This window comes from Kryptolebias marmoratus, linkage group LG1 (genome assembly GCF_001649575.2).
Source record: "Kryptolebias marmoratus isolate JLee-2015 linkage group LG1, ASM164957v2, whole genome shotgun sequence".
NCBI classification, from domain to species: Eukaryota; Metazoa; Chordata; class Actinopteri; order Cyprinodontiformes; family Rivulidae; genus Kryptolebias; species Kryptolebias marmoratus.
In genome coordinates, this window is record NC_051430.1 from 24,297,853 (window position 1) to 24,313,259 (window position 15,407).

The 15,407-nt window shown below is 41.4% G+C and overlaps 1 protein-coding gene across 2 annotated transcripts in view; it reads left to right on the forward strand.

Moving 5' to 3' along the window:
* Window positions 1–15,407, forward strand: part of kcnip3b (Kv channel interacting protein 3b, calsenilin) — a 35,573-nt gene that overhangs the window by 1,648 nt on the left and 18,518 nt on the right. The window contains exons 2-3 of one of the 2 annotated variants that reach the window (XM_017412424.3): window positions 9,732–9,909; window positions 11,567–11,569. In XM_017412424.3, coding sequence (XP_017267913.1) covers window positions 9,732–9,909; window positions 11,567–11,569 — 181 coding nt within the window. The remainder of the gene's footprint in view (window positions 1–9,731; window positions 9,910–11,566; window positions 11,570–15,407) is intronic. The other variant, XM_017412426.3, reaches the window with a different exon arrangement.

Below are 15,407 nucleotides of genomic sequence, written 5' to 3' on the forward strand. Positions count from 1 at the left end.
TGACAATCTGCCCTGATGCCTGCTTTTATTTCCCCTTCAACTGGCTTCTGTTGACCAAAGTGCATTCGAGCGCCTCCGTTTGCAGGAGCCTGAACCGGAGCAGGTCTGCTTAGAGAAGCTGGCTGCCGTCAGGACCAACGAGTCAAAGACGAGTCTGACAAACTCAGAGTTATCGACTGAAATTCGTCTCGTTTCGCGCTCATTAAAGTGTAGCTGCGAGCTCACACATGGAGCCAAAGTGAAGCAACATCTGTCACAAAGCTCCTTAAGAGGGATCTGCTCCGCCGCTCCACAAAGATGGAATAAATTTCCTGCCTTCCCAACGAAAAGAAAAGCGTTTTACGCTTTAAACGTCACACAGAAGTGAGGCTGAATTATAGATGCGTTTGGGTTAAAAGCAGGTTCTCCTCTCCAGCTGGAAGTGAAGATTTGATGCAAGCTGTTGGCTTCCTTAGACAGTTTGTTTTTACAAAATAAAATAATCTCTCGTTCCACAAATCTGGCTTTACTGGATAATCAAACTGATTTGAGCTGGACTGCTGTATGAGTTTGGGTTCTGTTGTTCTTTAGATTTTGTCCTGAGGTGACTTATATTAAAAAAGATGGACCAGGAATTATTCTGCAGTTCTGATGTCACCTGAAATGTAAACTCTGCTCGACATGGGTCTGTTGGAGATTCTTGTTTTTTTTGTGTAGTTGGACAAGAAAAAAATAGGCTGATGAAAACATCCCTCAGAGGTTTCGGTCCATGTTGACGTTGCAGCATCCCTCGGTTGCTGCGGGTTTGATCTGACTGTGGAGACCATTTGAGTCCAGTGAATCTGGACTCATCAGAGCGGGCGATGTTTTTCAGGCCGTGTGAATTTTAGCCTCAGTTTCCTGTTGGTAGCTGACAGGAGGTTGGACGTGTCGTGGGGTTCAGAGCTGGTTTTCTGCAGATCTTGGTCGGAACGAGTGGTTGGTTGAACTTCCTGTCATCTCCAACTTGTCTGCCCATTCTCCTCTCACACCAACAAGGGATTTCCCTGCCGCTCACTGGACATTTTCTCTGTTTTGTAAACCCTGGAGATGGTTGTGCGTAAAAAATCTCAGTAGTTCAGCTGCTTCTGAAACACTCAGAGCAGCCGGTCTGACACCAAACAACCAGACACTTAAAGCTCCTTTCTTCCCTGTTCTGATGCTTTTAACTTCAACAAATCACCACATATAGAGGCTTAAATGCATTGAGTTGCTGCCATCTGATTGTGTTAAAAAGCTTTCGAGTGGACTTATTTGTGCGAAAATATATATTTCTTTCTTTTAATAAGTCCTCAAGGTAACGCCAGAAAATGTCTTAATTACTGATGCAATAAACAAAAGATTTAACATTATTTTAAAGGGTTGGGGTTGTTCATACTCGGTTAAAGTCAGGTGACTCGTTTCTTTAAATAAATGTGATAAAACAAACTTTCCTAAAGTTTGGAGTTTTTCTGACACGACGGTCGACTCGACTTCAAGCACTTTAGACGAAGGAAGAGTTGAGCCAGAAATAATTCAGATGTAGTTTTTGTTCTTACTGCCTGCTGCTGAAAGGCAAAAAAATTTCATGTTTGAGAGAGTATCTGTGTTAGCAAAAAGTCTCAGGAAGTAATGAATGGATGTACAAATACAGCTTATAAACTCAACTAAATATGGCCGCTACAGACAACTGAGGACAGTTTTACAGACACTGACGTGGTGTGGTAGCTGAGAGTCGTTCTCAACGCATACAACGAGACTTTAGTTTAAAACTTCATTGTTTGACATTTTAAACCAAAGTAGTTTGTGGTGAAAACCTCATCGTTTGGTGCGAAGAAGCAGGGGTTTATCAGACGTTAACAAACAAAAACCACGTGGTCATTTCCTCGAAGACGCTCGGTCTGATGCTGCATGTTTCCCCGAGTCGATCACACGAGTCAAACCTGCGCAGATCAGTGACACCAGACAGGCTGGCTGCAACACATACACACACACACTCAGAGAGAGGCTTTCGTTGTACCTGATCTCGTGTCTGAGGGACCCACCTGTTAAATAGGTGGAGTGATGGGAGGATTTAGAGTCGCTGAATAATTGAAGACTTCTGGTAACTTTATCCCTTTAAGTGGGAGCAGCTCTGAGCTCTGAACACCTCTGATCAAACTTCTACACTAAAAACACAACATCTACCATATCATTAAAATAAAGGCTTTACTGAATTCTTCCTTTGGTTTTTAAAGTGTAATAAACTTAGTATTTTTAGTGATTTTATTCAATAAATGAGTTTAACATCTGATTTTAAGCTACAAAACTCACTTTATCCGTTTAGGGAAATGAGTTTTTAAGAATCTTTTTATCGTTTATTGTACCACAGGTAGCCTTGCAGTTCCCTAAAGCTCCACTCCAAACATCAGGTGTTTTAAAAACAGCTTCATTTTCAGGTGAAAACCTCTTGGTGAAATATTTAATGTTAATCGGGTTGATAACTAATATTTTTCTCACATGCACAAGAATCTAAATTTGGTCGCAGAGAAGATCCAGATCATTCAGTTGTGCAAAGATTGAAGAAACAAGTCGTGAAATTCTTCCTTTGCCTTCTGCTCTAAGGTGTCAAACCTTAAAATTTACAGGAATATGAAAATAAAACAATTTAAAAGCCGTAAACAGCTGAGACAGAAGCAACAGAAAATATTTACCTTCATAAGATACAAGAGAAATAGCATTTTCTACAAAAATATGAAGGAATTCACTGAAGAAGTGGAAACGGAGGTGTTAAAGTTTAAAAAAGAAAATACTAGCTAAAAGCTAAAAGCAGCTGAATGGTTGCTTAAAGCTAATAGTAGCACAAAAATAGAGCAAATGTGTTGAAGCAGATTTCAAAGAGAAAAAGGTTTTTAAAAGAATTGAATTGATTTTTATGTATTTTTAAGGAAGAATATTTGTGAATAAAGTTGCAAAAGTCACAGCAGCTATTGTTTAAATGAGCCGAACGTTTTGATGTGTAAAAGGCTAAAAAGTCTGCAGAAGTAGTTCGACTGCAATACAGACACAACAAAAAAAAACCAATGGTGCTGAATCAGCGTTCAGACAATTAATGTTTGAGAACTGAAGATTAAAGATTCAGAGGATGTGATGATAGAAAAAAAGAAAACTATTTAAAGAATAAATTGACCCAAATCACCGGACAGAGAGATGTTCTGACGAGTTAAAGAGAAATTAGGAGGTTTTAACTGAGACACGTTAGCTTTGGAGCTCAGAGTCTCCACATGAAGGCTCCCACATCAATACAAGACACTTTCTCCCTCTCTGTCACACACACACACACACACACACAGCATGCAGTCCATATGGATGTGCTATCCTCCCACAGACACAATGATTCGCTCTGACAGCCACACTGAGAGGATCAGGACACAAATAGTATCAGCTTCTGACCATCAGTTTTCTCCAACCTGCAGCCGACGGCTCGGGCAGAACCGCTCTAAGTCATTTCAAGAACATATAGAGCAGCGCTGATATGTTTCATCAACTTACAGTAAAGGTTCTGGGCAGCAAACTGGAACCGAACGGTGGACCGGTTCCAACACTTCATCGGCCTCCAGCAGCTGCGATCCTGTTTTCCTGCCGTCACGTGACGGATCTGTTCTCCTTTCTCTGCTTCACATGCCGATTGTTCCACTTGTTGAATTTATTTGTTTTAACAAATGACCCTCGAAGGGAAAGAAGCTGACAAGGTGAAAGGGGGGAAAAAAGCAGTGACTTTTTAAACGTGATCTGAAACCCCCAGGATGGAATCATCGGATGATGATGAACATCTACAACCCGTTAACCCAATTCAAGATGGCTGCCGACACAAAAATCACTCTAACTTGAGTAGTTCTACAGATAATGAGGTCAAACTTGGTGTGGCAGTAGCTGAGACTCACCCCCAACGTGTGCCTAAAGCACCAACTAATCTCTCAGTGCTTCTCGAGGTTACACACGTATGAAGTTTCACATACTGGCAACAAAACAAAACAAAAAGGTGGTGAGAGATACACATTTCCAAACTTGTTGCTGGATTTACGGTTTGAAATATAGAAATCTGGAATAAATTCTGTTTCACAGAAAACAGCCCAAACACATTGTCACCTTCCTCCTTCCAAGGAGTCTTTCTTGTCTTTTAAAGCAATATGATAGATAGTTCCTTGGGCTTTGGGGTTTTTTTGCAATCTGAATCAAACATAACTTGGTTGTTTTGAGAAGTTATTTCAGTAGCAAGCAGCTCAGTTGGACTCAAACTGGATTTGTTTTGGATGAGAAGGAATTCCTGCATAAAAAAGTGGGGGTATTTTTGCACCTCCAGCTTATTTGTCTTCGTCCCTGCAAGTGTGGCTCTCTGCACCGGGGAGATCTGAGGCCATCTTGCTCAGCCGGAAACCCCGGGTTGTGCATGATTTCTCTCTTTCTTTTTAAATTGACTGTTTGTCTTCCTTGCTGCTGTCTCCTCATGTCTCATTTTCCTCGGCTGGCCGAGGCCTCACCTCACCTGTCGGTGACAGGTGACGTTCTGGTGGAAGAGGAGGAGGAGAGGCGGAGGGGGGGTGATTGACGGGGAAATAAATGGGAGGGAATGAAGAGGTGACGAGACGGAGCGACGGAGGACAGGCGCGTGTGAGAGACATGATAAATATTAATGGGAGCGGCTAATGAAAAGGCTGTTCTCTGTGTTGTGTGTTGGTCTGAGAGGGTGTAATCTCAGTTTCATTAGACGTAAATCAGGTTATGGCTCTGAAATCTAACCCTGAGGATCAATCCGCTCTAATCACTGCTTTGTGAGGGATAAACAGAAGAGGAGCAACTGGAAGAACGTGTTTAATTATGACTTACTCGTTTATTTTTATTTGACTCTCAGCTAATTACTGCTGTTAGTTGGTTTTTTTTTCCTCCTCTTATATGATAAATATACACCTCCAAGAACCAATAATGAGAATATTAAAGCTCGAATAGTTTTAAAAAAAATGACACCAGCAAGAAAAAGAAAAAAAAAGTTTCATTTCCAAGTATTTCCAAGAGTTACAACATTAATTTTAACAATCCAGCAAACCGTGAAACTAGAATTAGCTCCATAAATTAATTAAAAACACTGAGCTGCTGTTTCCCTTTTTGCTTCTGGGTGATTTAAAGTCAATTATGTTGAAAAGCTAATTTACATATGCATCTAATAACATCTGAGAGACATCAGGCACCATTAACATCGCAGGTCCTGTTGGGAGACGGTTTTCTTTGTGAACTGCAAAAACGTGACGCTATTTTAACCACCTGATGGGTTATTTTTACACGCAAAATGTGACAAGAGGTGTTGAAATGGAGGCTAAAGTCGTCCGCTGCCAATTTGGCATTACATGATAATTTACATAAAACTCTGTGTTTTATTTGCAAAAGAGGAAAAAGCAGCAGATCTGCGACACTTTCCAGCTAAAATATTATAAACGTTCAGGCAGAATAACAACGTAATGAAAAAACCAAAGGTGATGTAAGGGTTCATAAAATGATGCTGGGGTTGTTTTAATCCACTCTGCAGGTTCAGATGAGGAACGACAAAACAAAGAGCTGAAGAGGATCTGACCAGGATCTCTAACAACTACGTTTACTGCAGGTGTTTAATTCAAATTAAAACCTGGTTTGACTCAGAAACAGGAAGCAAACCCGTCCAAAAAAGCAGCAACTTTAAAAAGAAACATACAAAAAGCAACTTTAACTAAGAAAATGTTTGTTTTTTTCTCTAAATAACAGAATTAAACCAAGAAAAACTCAGATGCTAACAGAACGATAATGTAACGATAATACAAAAACAGAAACCCCAAATCCTGACAGTGTGAGCATCAGAGACAGACGAGCTTGTGTCTCTGCTGTGGCCTGGTTAATCTCTTATCACTTATTTATGGAGACCCCCTTCCAGTAATGTGACATCACAGGACCAACGTCACTCAGTTTCTCCTTCTTCTCCACCGAGTTTCTATATTTAAACTGCCGCTCTTCTTCTTCTTATAATATGGTAACGAGCTACGAGCAGTGATGCGAGACAGGTCGAACTGTTCCTTTACAAAAAAAAAAAGAAAGTCAAATATTAAAGACTTACTCCCTAAAAAAATGCTTATCGTTTACCAACTCATTACCAGAGATTTAAACGAGTTTGGTCCAACCGTGTAAATGTGATCTCGTGTGAAATGCTGCTGGCGCTCAAAGCCGGTGCTGAGGATGACTCTCAGCTACTACCACATCAAACTTTAGCTCAGTATGGATATGTTGGACTAAGTTATAGCTATTTTTTGTGTTTGCTAAGGTTGATTAGCTTCGGTTGGGTCAGTTAATCAGCTACAGACGTATAACCTGCAATGACTCTCCAAGACTTTCAATAAATTACACCCAGTGGTTCATGACATATTTTGCTAACAGGCAAACAGAGTTGAAGCCGGCGGTTAATGACTGACTTTGTGTTGGGAATGACTCTTAGCTCTTTTGGGAAGCACAAAAATGGCCACACATTAAGCTAAAACGTGGTGTGGTAGTAGCTGAAAGTCATTCACCACACATCCTCTGAGCTCGTAACGTTGTCGCTTTTCATCATAAAATGGCCGCAGTTTAGCGGCGGGTGACATGCATTCCTTCAGGGTTTGCTGTGCCTGTCATTCACTTACAGGTATCATTTCTTCAGCGTGATCAGAAACAGGAAACACTGTCTTTCAAGGCGAGACAGAGTTATTTAGAACAGTGGTTCCCAACCCTGGTCCTTGAGGAACACCATCCTGCATGTTTTCATTGTTCCTCTGCTCTTCAGCAGGTCTTCATGTTCTGCAGAGGCCTGTTAATCTCTCAGTCTTTCACATCAGGTGAGTCAAAGCAGAGAAACAATTAAAACCTGCAGGGTGGTGTTCCTCCAGGACCAGGGTTGGGAATCGCTGATTTAGACTCCAAAGAAAAGGAGCTCAAAAGGGATGAAACAAATCAAAAAGAGGGTCAAGTTCAGATCCTGGTGTTATTCTGGTGTCGCTCCCTCAGGCTCTGACATATCGGGCTGCATGCCTTCCCTGGCAGCCTCAGTGTTTTCCCGCAGTAAATATTGAATTTTGTTTGAGTCTGACACTTTGTTGGACTCTTGGTATTTGAGTTTAACTCCAGTAAAGGTTGATGTGTGAAATCTGTCCCGTTTTCTGCTTCTGTCTGCTGCACAGCTCCGTGTTTTTTGTGACGTTTCCTGACAAATGTTCGTTTTCAGCTACGTTGAGTAACATCACGCAATGAAGGCAGAGTTTATGAGCGAACCAACATTCACTGAACCAGTAAAACAGCGAGTGATGCATAATAATTTATGGCAGAGGACAGTAATGTGCAGCGTGTCCCTGCTCTGTGTTTGCTCTGAGAGTTATTGGCTGTTTCTGCCTTATAGGATGTGTGTGTGTGAGTACAGATATTTTGAGTAGACGTGTTGCCGCAGGACAGAGCCAGCTGAAGCGTTAAAGAGCAGACGATGTAGCTGAAGAAAGAGGGGGTGTGAGTTGTGATCAAGAGTGTTCCTGCGTGTTCGGCAGCCCATGAATAAACAACAAACATAACTCTGGGTTTCCTTTTTTTTTTTGTTTACGCTGCGTCTGTCTGCGCCTGTTTGTCTCGCAGTCCTCCGTTTTCCAATTTGTGACTTCAAGCCTCATCAGAAGCAGCCTCCTGTCTGATTTACTCCCCGCGCAGTCAGTGCTGAGGTCATTTTCTGCCTGTTTTCATATTACTCCTCTCTGCAGTGCCACTCTTGATATAACTTATTAGATTTGGGAGTGAACGGCCTTTTATTTTTGACTCTTTGTTCCACTGAGCTGTCGTTACGTTCAGTTTGTGGCTCTGCAGATGTTTACTCCCAATGCCCTGGTTCTGTTGCAGCTTTCCTTCTTTTCGTCTCGTCTCCTGCTCTTTTTATCCATCTGTTTAGGTGGAAGCTGCACAGAAATAGCTTCAAGTGTGTTCCTCATAGAAAAACAACAACTTTGAAACCCTCCCATAGTCCGCCTTCCTGTCCTCTGGCTGTCCTTTTTGTTGCTCCTCTTCACAGACAGGCCTTTATTCATTATGCTAATTGACTTTGGTTAACTTGATCAAGCCTATCTTTTTCTTCCCATCTAGTGTTTACTTTGTTCTCTCTTTCTGCTCTACAGCGGGGGATTTGCATGATCAGACTCCCGTGGGATCAAACAGCCATTAAACGTCCTCTGTGTTTGTGTTTGTTCCCTCCTCCAGTCTCCTTCGTTCAGAATAAACAGAGCTGCTGTTTGCTCTGTGTTCCCCTCCTTCATCTTTCTCCATATATACGTGTTTGTGAGCAAAAAAAACCCACCAGCAGCACCTTAATGGAGCTTCTGGGGAGCTTAGGAGAAGTTATTCTCACTAAAATCCCATCATATCGAAGTGGAGGAACGCTGAGGTATGAATGCAACAAGCCGAGAGGAATATAAGAGGAGAAAACTTCATCTCCTCCCAATGAAGAGGGTTAAATCCTGAATATGAATGAGCTGAAGCGTGTTGGATGCTGAAGCACACAGGGATGAATCTGACCTGGATATAAAAAGCAAACAGAGTCGGGCTTCCACTCCGACTGGAATCAAAGTTAATGTTTCTAAACACGGAGGGAGATTCTCCACCCCGAACTCTGATGAGGAAGCTGTTTTGCATGCAGCGTGGATACGGAAACCCCTCACAGACGGTGAGACTCAGAGGCTTGAAGAAGAGGAAATAAACTCAGGGATTTTCCTCAGCGTCAGTGGATTGTTGTTATCCATCCTTAGCGAAACAACATAAATCATGCAGTGGTGTCAGCAGGGTTTGATTCAAACACAAAGTTGCACGATTTCTTCTCGTATTTTAAGAGCCCTGATACCTAAACGATGCTGTGGATCCTAACTGTGACGTTTAAGTTTGGTGTTAGATAAATAAATCGTTGGATTAAAACTGGGGCGAATTTATCATCATCTCAAAATGAATGTTGCGAAGAACTGTAATAAATCATAAACCCTTATAGTTCTGGTCAGTCTAATGGATTCTCTTTGGCCTCGATGTCAACACCAGGAAAATATGGATTCATCACAGCTGATATCGTCATCGAAACATTAAACAACAACAGCTGTGGTCGTAGCTGAACGTCATAGTTCTGCTACATATGACATCTTTTGCTAAAAACCTTGGTGTCAACATTTTGGTGCCTGTCTGTCTGTTAGCATCAGAAGGATTTCAGTGAAATGTTCAGAAAGTTATCACTGGATGTACATCTACTACTGGTTAACTTCTGGAGTCAACCCAATTCAAGATGGCCGCCTCATATCCTGTTTATCACACTCTGAAGTGGCTGCAGCTCAGTGAATTTTACAGATCTGGTGTGGTAGTAGCTGAGAGTCCCTCCCAGCACAAACAGCTCTCACAGGATCGCAGTTTTTACTCTTTTACTCCTCCACAAAAGAGGACTTCTGTTCAAAACTCTTGCACGAAAGATGGCGGGCGATGTGCGTGCCTTCCAGGAGCGAGAAGCCTTTCAATTATGAGATAACTGATTTGAAACTACTCGAAAAGGGCGGATTTTAGTTTTTACTCAGTGGTTCTTTTGTCAACTTGTCGTCACTTCATTCGTTCTTTTTTTTTTTTATTCCTCAGCAGATTTGCTTCCTAAATGTTCCAAACATTTAAAAAAAACATTCTTTTTGTTTTAATCTTCCCAGCAGGTGGATGGCAAGCTGGTCGACGGCGGCCTGCTGGGAGATGCCAATGGCGTGGAGCCGGCGCCGGGCAGAGTGAAGAACTCTGGGAAGTGGCAGAAGCCGCGGTTCTCCAGGAAAGCTCTGATGAAGTGCTGCTTGGTGAAGTGGATCATCGCCAGCACGCAGCCGCAGGACAAAGGTGAGACGGAGTCCGCAGCACGTGTGGGCTGAGGTCCGACTCCTGACCCCGCTGAGGCCCCCGAGTGCCCGAGCGACTCATGGCGCCAAGCGGCTGACCTTGGGGTCAGGCACCCAGAGACGGCTGAATCACCTCCGCTCGTTTATCAAACTCCTCCACTTCAGGACTCAGTTCTCTCCTTTATCCACTTTCTGATCTAGTCAGTAATAGTTCTTGACGTTGACGAGCGCGGTTAACGTCTGCGCCGTCACGATGGAGGGGAAAGGAAGCCGGCGTCAGGGGAAGGTGCTCGATTTGATAACGTTTCTGTATCAATCAGGTGAAGCTCATAAACACGGCACGGATGAGGGGAAACATCTCAGGGCTGGAAATAATTTCAATCCCGGTTATCTTCAGGGGAAAGTCCTGAACAAACCGCTCGATAAACAGTTTGGGAATTATTTTTTTCTTCCAGAGAATTAAAATCTTTTTGGTCCTCAGGTGACATCTGTTATGGGCTGAACGTCGCCTGAAAGGAACAAAATTATTATCAGTATTTAATTTTGGAGAATAATAAGACTAATCAGACTTTCTGAGGGCTTTTCCTGAGGTTTTGGATCCAGCTTGTGTCTTGGATTGTTTCACGTTAGTTTGAATTTGTTGGTTAATCCTATTTTTGGCTGTTTTGTTTATCAGATTTTTCAGTTTCCTCTCTTTCCTCTCTGACTCTTATTGTTTCTCCTTTTGCTGATTTTCTTCCTGTTTCTTATTTTATCGTGTTTTATTTCTTTCTTTCTTCACTTGTTCAGATTCTGAGACACGCAGAGACAGGTGAGGACACCTCGGGGTGCAGTGTTTACACCTCCTCTTTAAGGAGACAGCAGGAGACAGGAGTTAGTGATGGATGCTCCCCGCTGAGGAAAAATTGCTTCACTTTACTTCCGGCGAGGTTTATTTTCTCCAGATCGTCTGTCCTCCTGACAGCTCCCAGTTTGAATCTCTATAAATGAGCCCCGCTCAGGTTGCACTGATTCATTAGCTGAACCTAAATCTCCCTTCAGCAGGAAAGAGAGGTGGAGAAAAAAGACAAATATTTGGAGTTTGGATGAAGAGAGATGACAGGAGTGGAAAAAACAAGCAGTGCAGAGGGAGAGCGGGAGAGCTGAGCTTTCTTTACAAAGTCTAATTAGACAGCAAGGGTTGGCTTTAAACCTGCCTGGATCAGGTGGATTCATGGAAAGGAGATTATCTCCGGTGGAAAGCAGACGGGGTTTGGTTTTAATTGGAGCACATCAAGCAGTTGAAGGGGGCGAAGCAGAAATTTCAGGAGCAGGAAAAGCCAGAAAGAGCTTCTGTTTCTCCCCCGATGATCATTTCTGCAGCTCATAAAGAAAGTTTGAGGAGTTGTTTGAACGTCCTGGGTGCTGTTGTGGACGTGTTTCTAAGGGTGCAACACGGAAATATGCTTTTTATCCATGGAAGCAGGTTGTTTTGGTAAAACGAGACGTGAGGTTTTTTTAAAAATGTCCTCCTGTTGATCAGATCGTTGGCAGCTACAAGCAGGCCACACTGTTGTAGTCTTTTTATCACAAAGTTTTCCCTTGTAGCTTGATTTTTCTTGTATTTTCTGCATGCATTGATTGTTCCTGATCCAAAATTTTGCAGCAGAGCAAACAAGATGGTAGATCTGTCAGAAAAAGAAACATAAAACTTGTTTCTCTTTCTTGGATTATTTTCTTCTGGTTGTTTGTGAAGAAAAGTTTGTCTGCAGGACTGTGTGTTGTGGTGTCCAGCACCCTCTGGTGGACAGAGAGGAAATTACAGTGTGTGGTTGCGTTACTATTTTATGACTTCATGACATGCATAACACAAACATTAAATAAATAGATTTATTTTTTATGTGCATGTTTCAACAAGCACTCTAATGGCTTTATTAGACACTTTTTTACTGGACTTAATGAAAATTATAATCATAAAAATGCCAAACATTCAATAAATCTGTTTAAGTTATAACATCAGGGAAGATATCGAGCCCTGAACAAAAATAAACGTCAGTATAAAAATGTTCCCAGCAGGGAATGAGTTTAGGAGGCAGTGTTGTTTTTTTATTTTAAGTAGTAAAACCAGAAAGTGTTACTATGACAAGTTCTCCAAACCATAAAAAATAACCAGTTTGTTTGTTTGGTTTAGTAGCAAACAGTTTAAATATTTTGATTATTATTTATGCCATCTGAACGTTTCCACCATCATCCTACTTTAATGCAATTACTGTTTAAGATTTATGATTTTTACAGATTTATCTCCACAAACTGAGTTTTGAATTATCTAAAACTGTCTTAATCTTCTGCAAACAAACTCTTCTTATTTTAGTAGATATACAAATTATACATTGAAACGTCAGGATTTCTATCTTATTTATCCCAGAGTGTCTATCACTGCTACAGGACTTATGGTTTCCTCTCAAATCCGCCCAAAATGCAGAGAGTTCAGAGTCAAGCTTCCACAAACTTTTATATTTTAGCTCAAGAAGTTCTCTTCGAAGCTGGACATGAAGTCTCTTTTTTAACTTGTTGTATCTCTTAGATAAATCTCTGCAGAAACATAAAACTTCACGTGTTTGACCATCACAGCCTTCCGCAGCTCACGGATGAGGAATTTTTAAAAATACGACTTGTAGTTTTTGCACAACGAACCGTTCGTTTGAGGGTCACTTTTCAGTTTGCCCCTCATTAACTTGTCAGGGAGCGACAGACACGGGTTACCATGGTGACCATAATGAGCTACAGGTAGCTGCTTTATTGTGACTTCTGATCTGGCTTCTCTTTAAACGTCTTTCACAGTTTATACATCAAAGCGTGGGCGCTTTATTAGCTCAGATTATCACAAAGTGAAGTTGGAGTTAAATGTTCTAGTTTTGGTGTTTTTTTTTATTCATTCCTTTATTTATTTACACTGCAAAGTGCTCCATGACATTTAAATACGCTGGCTTCAACACCCACCCGTGTCGTCACCACTGAGAATGTGATATTTGGGAAATTAAATCAAATTATCCTTCATATCAGCCGCAGTGGGAGGTGGATTAACGCAGATTATTCTGTCATAACAACAAAAGACAAATCCGTTTGCTGTTAGAACGCGATTTACAGGTTGTTTACAGGAAAGAACTCGAAGAAATCGATGTGATGTTTTAAAAGAAAATGCTTTAAAATGTGATGTTTATTCATGGCTGTGAGGGAATGACAAGGAGCTGGTGTGTTTCCAGGAGTCAGAAGTCGGGAGGAGAGGAGAGAAAAGGGAGTGAGTGTAGGTGTGCATCGTGTGAAGCGAAAGGTCAGGAGCTCTGCAGAGCTTTTTGATCTCCCTTTATCTCTTTCTGTCACGCTGTGACTCGGTGTCACAAACCCAGGTTTTCAAACACAGCCTCTCAAACAGCTCTCACACACACACACACACACACACACACCTGTCCCTGCCTCCACAGTCGCAGCTCTTCGTCGGTCCTCCAGATTCAGGTTCTTCTGGGCTCCCTGTTCTTCTTCTTCGAGCTGACCCGAGCCGTCAGGCCTTCAGAGGTCGTCCCGTCGGACCTTTTTGCAGATCTCTCTGCGGTCGTTCAGCTGCAGGATGGGAGCTGTGATGGCGGCTCTCTCCGTAGAGGCCCGGCGGCGCCTCTCTCGGCCCAGCTGCCTCTCTCACTGCGGTCGCAGCGCAGCCAGGTACCATCGCTCAGGTAGGCCCGCTTCGGTCGCACCTGTCGGGTGGAGCCGGCTGCTCTGAACCACGTTTACTCATCGTTAACTGATTAGTGATTTTATTTGTGACAATTAATTTAACTTCTGATCAGAGCAGACTCAACATTTGTTGTATTGTGTAGAAAAATAAAGGAAAATAAAGGAAACAATTAGTGATACAACATAAAATAATGGATCTTTAGTATTAAGAGGAGGCATTATTCAAAATAATCATTTGGCAACAACACAGAGGTTTTAGGAGCTTTTGTTTAAATGTTTGAATTTATATAAAATGTATAAAACTGCTGATAGTTTTGGCTTATAAATGAAACAAAACACACCTTTAAGCGACACCTTTCATTACATAAGGAAGGTTATTTTTACATAAAATGCTAAAAATCAAACTCTAAATAAACAAACCGGTTCATGTGCCTCTTCAGCAGTTTTCATAAAGGATTCATCCTGTTTTAAAAAGAAATTTTATCTGATATAAAGCACCAACATTACAACTTTTACTTTTTCACTGCAGAATTAAACTGTTAGTTATTAAGCTAATTATTGTCACTAAATTTTAGGTTAAGTAGTAAATAGTTGTAGTAAACATGGTAACACAGGCTGTTCAGTAAATATAATCAGGTTGTTGGATAATTATGACTTTATTCACCTGCTTCAAAGAAAGAAATCATAAATTTAAATAAGTGAAAACACAAACAGCTTAATCTGTTTTATGTGTTTGAATTAACAGCAAAACTGCAGGAAAAACATCATAGATTTGATTATTATTTTTGTTTTAATTTAACTTTTCTGTATTTATTCGGAGGCTGAGTGTTTGTAACTTTTACCATTTTGATTTTCTGCTGATAAAGTTTTTTTCTGGAGCTGATTTATACATTAACAAGATAAATCTGACTACAACAACGCCCCAAATAAGCCATTTATTTAACAAGAAAACAAGTTTTTTTTAAGATCATGACCTCAGATTTCATATTATAGCGCGTTGTTTTTCATGTCATAGTGGAGATGTCACTATGTAGGCTTTTCTCACATTAAAAGATTTTATAACCCCTTATTTTTGTTAGATTGTTTTGGTTCTTGTTGTTCTCCATTAGTCCTTGAAGCACCTCATCGTTAAAGCAGAACAGCAGATCACCTATGATGAGACGCTGATGAGATTTCTGAAGCATTCATCATGATTTAACGAACATACCTGAGCGTCCAGCGGATTAAAATATCATTTCAGTCAGTCTTCATCTCTCTGATGTGTCTGACTGACTGCTAGGAAACCATCTGGATCCTCTTCCTCTATTTACGGACTGTTGTGTCAGCAGGCAGGACCGGGTCTTCCTTTTAAAATCCTGCTCTAATGTGGTCTAATGGCTCACACACACACACACACACACACACACACACACACACAAGCAGCATCGATACATGGGAGACCACATTTAAATGTCCAAATTAGAAGAGCGGGGGACTCCTCCTCATCATCACTACAGAGGCATTGATGTCTGTTTCCCCATCTCCACACACACACACACACCTGTGGGGCGCCGTTTGTAAACGAGCTTGTGCTCATCAGTACATGACCTTATTACAATATTGTTTTGACACTTTCGGACATGCCTGCTCCTGGCGAGCGTTTCACGTTCGGTACACCGGGGGAGAACGCCTGACTCCCGGCACATTGTTATAAAAACTCCAGCTAGCTTTCCCAATGATTGGAAGATAAACAACGATATTACGTAATATCTAACTGTAAAATGTTTAGTTTACTAAAGTATTTCAGCA